Here is a 6,785-nt window from a genome sequence, read left to right as displayed (position 1 = left end):
AAATTTTTTTTTCTGACATGACATAGTTTCCCCTACGGCACCTCACAGGAGGGGAATACCGTTGTATTGCTCCATGATGCCTTCCAACCTTTGAGGTATGGTGTCTCACAGTGGCGCTTTGCTATTGTCATTGTTCTAAATATAACCTCTGCAGTTATTGGAACGGTTTCCAAACCCCTCCGGGCTGGCAAGGCGTTGCGATGGACACGCATATCTACCAGATGTTCTCTCAGGATGTACGTGATTGCTATGCCTCGTGCATCATGCAGCTATACTTATGCTCAACCCTAATCCAGGAAGTTTCCCGTTCTGACCAGGAGCACATCTCGGCGGCCTGTGCTTACGCGTCTTCCTTGTCGACCTTCGATCTTTGGATCATCGTTGGTGAATGGACCCCTGCACCGACCGACTGTGCCACGTACCTGAATGGGCGCGGTGTCGGCGCGCGCTACGACGGCACATACCCCGGCTCCACCTTCGTCGGCAGCTGCGACGGACTCACCGGCAGCGCTTCGTCGTTCAGCTCGAGCTACAAGACCTTCCTGCGGCAGTACTGGGAGGCTCAAGTAATTACCTTCGAGAAGGGCTCCGGCTGGATCCAGTGGACATGGAAGGCCGAGAACGCGGACGACTGGACCTACCAGGCTGGTCTCGCGAATGGCTGGATCCCACAGAACCCGACGCAGCTTATGTACCCCAACATCTGCGGGTGAGCGAGAGTTACTTGAGGAGATTTTTGAGACATTACATTCTAGAAGCACACACGATCTTTGACACCGCACTTCTATACATCACGCTCTTTGGCCGCTTCGTGTTTGATTATACCTCGGACGTCATACCCTTCTCTGTTTGCAATTCTTCGCGTATGTGCAGTCTCTAGATGTGCAATGCCATATATTCCCGCTACCATTCCTTTGTCGAGAGGGTGTTCTGAGGCATTTGAGATCAACACATGTTTTCCGAGTGTCATAGTGCTTAGCCATCGTATTCAACGTTCCCGTTTTGCTAAGTATTGAAATTTTGTGCGTCTTGTTCGCTAGCCGTCATCATCAGGTATCTCAGGGCCTCCTAGCTCCGTGGCTTCCATTGCATGCCACGGTCAGAGGTGCATGGGGTCTCATGCGCGCTCCGCCCCTGAAACGGCTGACCGTCGGGGTGTTCGCAGACCCGAGTCCTAGCAGCTCTTCACCACATTCATAATTACGTTGTGATCTTCCTTACCCCCGTTCGTACTCGATCTTACTGCAGTCCTTAGTTTGCTAGAGACTCGATCTCTTACTCGTCACACCTTCCCTGCTTCCCCATCTTCGTGATGTTCACAGGTCTGGTATGCCCATCGTGATACTGTGTGTACAGCCCGCTGAATGTCGCCGTGTGATAGATTGAACACCTGGGCACCGTCTCGAGCATCGAACACGATGCTGGTGGCTGCACATTGACGGTTGCCGACTCCGCTGCCGTCCTCGACGACTGCCACACCGGGGACTCGATCGCCGTGAATGGCGCGTGCTTAACCGCCACGGACTTTGACAAGGTGCAGCACGGGGGGTGGTTCAAGGTTTGGCTGGCGAACGAGACGCTGGAAAGAACGGATCTTGGTGCGTCTCCCTCTCATGAATGCTTGGAAGTCGAGATTGACTTTCGGCGAAATTGGCAACTTAGGGGAACTGAAGGTTGGAGATCAAGTCAATCTTGAACGTGCGATGGGCGCACATGTTCGCTTTGGCGGACACTTTGTACAGGTGTGTATGTGTGTTCTCAAAGCGACTTCTCCTGACAAGGGACTCGCCCGTCCTTCAGGCACATGTCGACACCACCGCTACTATCGTAGAGAAGAAGCCAGACGGGGACTCTATTCGCATTCTCTTCCAACTTCCTGAGCCCACCCCCGCACGTCCTTCTCTTCTGCCCTATCTCATTCCCAAGGGCTACGTCGCGATTGACGGAGCCTCGCTCACCCTTACTTCCGTAAACGATGCTGACCGGACCTTTGGCGTCATGCTCATTAAGCATACTCAGGAGAAGATCACTGTTGGAAAGAAGCCTGTTGGCTCCAAGGTCAACATCGAAGCCGACATGGTAGGTAAATTTGTGGAGAAGAGCGTTACCGCGGCCCTCAGTGGAGATGGTGGACCCATAAAATCGCTAGTAGAGAAGGTCGTTGAAGAAGTACTCGCAAAGAAAGGCATTCAGTAGTAACCAAACAACGGAAAGATGTGTACATGTGTAAATATTTTATCCCGCCCTCTGAGTGGCGGGCGCGGCGGCCTACGCGCCGGCGCGTTGCCCGGAATGGAAGACTGATCAATTGTGGCGGGCTCAGTGAGAGCCGCCTGGGCTTGCTCTGCTACCCTCTCGTATGCAACCGGGTTGTCCTCCCTTCCTTTTACGACTTCCATCTCCCTACATATATAATGTGTCATGAACGGACAAATTAGAGTAAAGGTCTACTCTGCGGTCCCTGGGTGGCGTTGCTTTGCAGCTGAATTCATTCCAGGTTACCCCAAGGTTCGGCCATGACCGCTCGCGTCCACCATCTCCCCTGAAGTCTATGCCCACTTCAACTTCACCGACCCCTGCCCCGAGAATCAGGGCGAAAGTGAGCAGCAGCGCAAGCGTTGTCGGACGCAAGCCTGTCGCGTCACCCTCCGCCCAGAATCTCAGTGCGCCGACCGCTTCCACCATCTCCACTACACGCGCACCTCCAGCGCGAGCCCCTTCTCCATTCAAGCCTACGCAAGTTCGAGCTGCACCGTCCTCTACGAGTGAGACGCACGCGAAGGCGAAGCCCACGCTCACGGTTCGGTCGAATGTCACCGCGGCTACCTCTGCGCCGTCCCCGTCCTTACCAGAGCTCCGACAGCGAGCATTGACCGACACGCCGGCAAGATCGCGTCGAGGCAGCTTTTCATCCCGTGTCTCAACATCGACGAGCTCTGTAGGTGCTCGTAGTGTTTGTTCTCCACCCGCGCTCGCGCCGACGGCCTCTAATGAAGAGAATCACTCTGGTTCATCATCAGTCGTGAGTGGTAGCGGGGGAGGGACAATAAAGGTCAGGTCAAAGGTGACGAGGGTCGCAGAACATGGTGTGCAGCCTGGCTCCTCCGTGCCAACGTCTCCGTCTTTCCCTCCACATTCCCGGCCCACCCGTGTCCCATCCGGCTCTAACCTTACGATCTCGCCTCCGCTCGACCCCACAAAGCCCTCAAGGAGTAGCGGCCTCAGCCCTTCATCTACATCTGGACATGGAAGATTAGCGACCACCAACGAGAGGGCGCCCCCCAAGGTCAATCCTTTCCGGCCGTTCGTACCCTTCGATGACTCCAAAGTAACGTACTCGCGGCCTGGCTCTCCGGGACGCGTCGATCCCGCTCAAATACCTCTTCCCCCGACGTCACCATCCATGTCGGCCGTTTCATTTTCGTCGCGATCATCGATATCAATCGAGTCGCGAGGCTCAAACTCAAGCGGGGGTACCGCTCATCATAGAGTAAATGGACACGCCTTCGCTAACGGCATCAGACATGCTCGCTCGCGTTCTAGCGTGGACGGACTTGGCATCCAGTATTCTCCGGTGCTGAAGCCGTCGCAGGAGCCTCATCAGGACTCGCCGTCTCCCGTGTCGCGGCTGGAAAGTGACGAGAATGAGGACGGAAGCGAAGACGGGGTAGATCGTGAATTCGAGAAAGATGAGGACAAGAAGCTGAGGAAAGAGGCTATCTCTAACAGAAAGGTGCGCATGCATGCTGTGTCCCCGTCGCAACTGACGTACAATACTCGCCGAAGATCGCCGACCTCGAGATCACGAACAAGTCACTCCTTGTCATCAACACCCAGCTCGAATCTGCCAAAAATAAGCAGGCTAAAGAAATCCAAGAGTTGCGCCACAAGCTACGAGAATCCTTGCTTTCGCTGCCACCATCTGTCTACCACGCCGCTAAGTCTTCATTGGACGTAGAAGAGCCTCCCGACGACGACGACGCAGAAGATGGCGAGGAAGGAGAGGACTTACAGACTACAAATACGAAGGCTGATGAAATCTACAGCCACTGTAGATCGATGCTGGATGATATGCTAGCCATAGGACGGAAGGCATTGGAAACGAAACCGGAAGATTTCATTGAACCCAGTGTACATGTTACGAAGGTTCTGAGCGAGGAAGAAGCACGGACTTGGCGTGGGGAACATTCAACGACAATAGACGGCGACGCCGCCGACGATACTGTTACGGATGCGGCGACGGATGACGACCCGAGCCGACCGCTTTCGCCGTCGCACGTGTCGGTGTCGGACGAGCTTACGAGTGAAGAAGAGGTTGAGGCGTCGCTGATAACAGATGAGAGTGCTCTTAACGGGTCGCCTCTCCCGCCCATCACGGTGACGCCGTCGTCGTCGCCATAGAGGGACGCTTACTTCGGTTGGAATTATAGGCATGCTCATGCACTCCGGCTGGAACGGCAGCACACACATTTCTGTAGTACTCAGCATTTTACATGTAGGACCATCAAGTTACATACCCCATGCATCGTGTCATATACGTATATGCTAATACCAAGATTCGGTATGGAAAAAAGCTTGACTCAAATTATGCCCTCTTGGAGCCATCGCTGCGCATTCAAATAGATTGATAGAGATCTTGGCCTTAATTCCTTGGCCCACGCATGTCCACCACTAAGCCATTTACCAAACCCCGCAGCGATTCGTTCGCTTCTTCAAGAGACTTGGCGTCGAGGCTTTGTAGCACCAGTCTCCGGACAGGACACGACGTCCTGCGAGAGTCCAGCTTCTGCGCCAGAAGAATCCACAAATTCTTGGATCTCTCGGAGTGGGACGTCAGCATCTCCTCCAGAACCAGGACCTCCAGGCGTAGTAGCCAGAATTTGGACTCGGCGAATTGCTCGTCGCAAGACAAAAGCGAGATGGCAAGGGTAATGGCACAGCTGGAGAGGTGCAACGGCTGGGGTTGACCGTGTCCCCGGCAGTATTGTCCCAATCCATGATATCGGCTGTCAACAATGCAACAGAAGGGGTCGACATGCAGCTCAGCAAGAAAGAACATTTGGCTGCGTCGTGTCCAAGGCTAAGAGACTGTAGTTTGGGCAGGTCGGTTTGATAGCGTTCAACCGCATCGCGGTTGTCGAACCAGGAGAAGAGAAGCTCCAGATGAGTTAAGTGAGGCATGGCTTGGAGCGTCTGCGCCACCTCACGCGTACTGCTCTTAGCGATGTCGTACAGTTGCTTGATCCTAAGTTTCCGAAGTGAGACGTATATGCTCAGAGCCTCCCAATCCCAGGCCGCTCCTTCCAGGGTCAGCTCCCGCAAAATCGAGAAGTCGCATGGGAATATGCGGCTTGGCGGGGTAAAGAGTTGATTGGACAAGAACTTGAGAGTGTTAGATGGCGGAGCCGAGAGATCTTGGAAGGGAATAGCAGCGGTAGCATGCGGCGGTAGTCTTTGCTCGAGCAAGATATCACAAGCGACGAGATTCTAGCAGATACCGAACTAAAAAGTAGACCCAAGCCTTCCAATGCTTCGCGTATCTCGAGAATTCCCGAGATGATGAGGCAATCTATGGAAAGGTGAACATCACCAGCCTGAGAGCGCTCGAGTAGCAGGGCTAGAAGCTAAGGACTGGTGTGCTGAACTGTGATCCGGGACCAGAGTCCCGGAGAACTACATCCATAGTGTCTTGTTGAAAAATGAGAATTATTGCGTGAAGGATCCAGGCCTGAGTTTCCGTCGCGGGGAGATGGGCATATTACAACGCATGCGACCGTGAGCACGAGTTACATCCAAGGGTGGCTCAGATACATACAATTTGTCGTCTCAGCTGGACTGATCAAAGAGAGTGAGGTCGACACTGGGTGACAAGAGCAATTTTTTCCCTTAGAAAATTAGTCAAAAACTGGTTGAACAAGAGGTTCAAGTTGGCAGACTAAACACCTGTGCACCTGGCCATATGTTTCTCCGATTTACGCCTGAGAAAAATTGGGAATGAAGTTAGCTTTCCGCCGATTTTAAAGCACTTTGTGCCTCCTTTTCGGCCACTTCAAATTTTCCCAGCGTAAGACCGCAGAAAAACTAGTCCCCGTTTTCCTTATACACGTGTGAGGAACGAGCGCGCAAGCAGTCTGCGGGGTCTGTATCTTTGTGGCGCTCCGGGGTCTGAGGCGTGCGGCTCCTCGACCTGGACCATAACTGTGGCATACACCTGCACGCTCCGGGTGTTCCATCTTCGATTCCATGTCGTCGAAACAAACTCCGGAATCCTCCAGTTCGTCCCCGAAGTCTTTTCGCGATATCCCGGTGAGCAAGCGGTCGGTATGGGAGTCATGGGCAGGTGCGACTTGGAGTGTTCACCTGGCCTCGTGCCAATCTTACTTATGTTCACAGTACTGCCTGCGAAGACTCGCCTGAGGATCTCGCTCGGTATCACCGGCTTCGCTATCTTAGGCCTTCTCGTGTCAGACCGGCTCGAGAAAAACCTGCCCACATCAAGTTCAACTCAGCCTGCCCAACCAGTTCAAAGCGATGCGAAGAGCTCATGAAGCGCGAAGTTTTCATTGTAGCCAAACACCCTGCCAATGTTACATGCTGTTGAATGGGGTCTCTTACTCAATTCCCCCGTACGGATCCACCAGAGCCATGGCAGGCGAAGGCGGTGCTGCGCGAGAGTTACTTCTCTTCAGGGACGTAGAGCGCGCTGGAGATTGGTTTGCGTATCGGGCTTGGGGTACAGGTGTCAGAATGCCGAGGCCGTGCGCGTAGGTATTGCTGCGAATAGG

At 53.8% G+C, this 6,785-nt stretch overlaps 4 protein-coding genes across 4 annotated transcripts in view; 3 read left to right on the top strand and 1 right to left on the bottom strand.

Moving 5' to 3' along the window:
- PHACADRAFT_248300 (glycoside hydrolase family 5 protein) overlaps positions 1–903 on the top strand; it is a 1,962-nt gene extending 1,059 nt beyond the window's left edge. Inside the window, exons 7-9 of the mRNA XM_007390953.1 lie at positions 27–95; positions 155–236; positions 297–903. Of these exons, the coding sequence (XP_007391015.1) occupies positions 27–95; positions 155–236; positions 297–713 (568 nt within the window). The 3' untranslated portion in view covers positions 714–903. The remainder of the gene's footprint in view (positions 1–26; positions 96–154; positions 237–296) is intronic.
- A 373-nt stretch (positions 904–1,276) lies between these two features.
- Positions 1,277–2,291, top strand: PHACADRAFT_248297 (uncharacterized protein). The gene is made up of 4 exons (XM_007390952.1): positions 1,277–1,327; positions 1,382–1,598; positions 1,663–1,742; positions 1,801–2,291. Exons 1-4 carry the CDS (start codon positions 1,313–1,315, stop codon positions 2,194–2,196), a joined length of 708 nt encoding a protein of 235 aa, XP_007391014.1. The 5' UTR covers positions 1,277–1,312; the 3' UTR covers positions 2,197–2,291.
- A 260-nt stretch (positions 2,292–2,551) lies between these two features.
- On the top strand, positions 2,552–4,585 carry PHACADRAFT_180701 (uncharacterized protein; the record flags this gene model as incomplete). Its single annotated transcript, XM_007390951.1, has 2 exons — positions 2,552–3,733; positions 3,787–4,585. 2 exons carry the CDS (start codon positions 2,552–2,554, stop codon positions 4,399–4,401), a joined length of 1,797 nt encoding a protein of 598 aa, XP_007391013.1. The 3' UTR covers positions 4,402–4,585.
- A 1,601-nt stretch (positions 4,586–6,186) lies between these two features.
- The window catches only part of PHACADRAFT_248295 (uncharacterized protein), a 2,278-nt gene continuing 1,679 nt past the window's right edge, over positions 6,187–6,785 (bottom strand). The window contains exon 2 of the mRNA XM_007390950.1: positions 6,187–6,454. The gene's annotated coding sequence lies outside the window, so the exon portion shown is untranslated. The remainder of the gene's footprint in view (positions 6,455–6,785) is intronic.

This window comes from Phanerochaete carnosa (genome assembly GCF_000300595.1).
Source record: "Phanerochaete carnosa HHB-10118-sp unplaced genomic scaffold PHACAscaffold_1, whole genome shotgun sequence".
NCBI classification, from domain to species: domain Eukaryota; kingdom Fungi; phylum Basidiomycota; class Agaricomycetes; order Polyporales; family Phanerochaetaceae; genus Phanerochaete; species Phanerochaete carnosa.
This window is presented reverse-complemented; position numbering and strand designations above follow the sequence as displayed.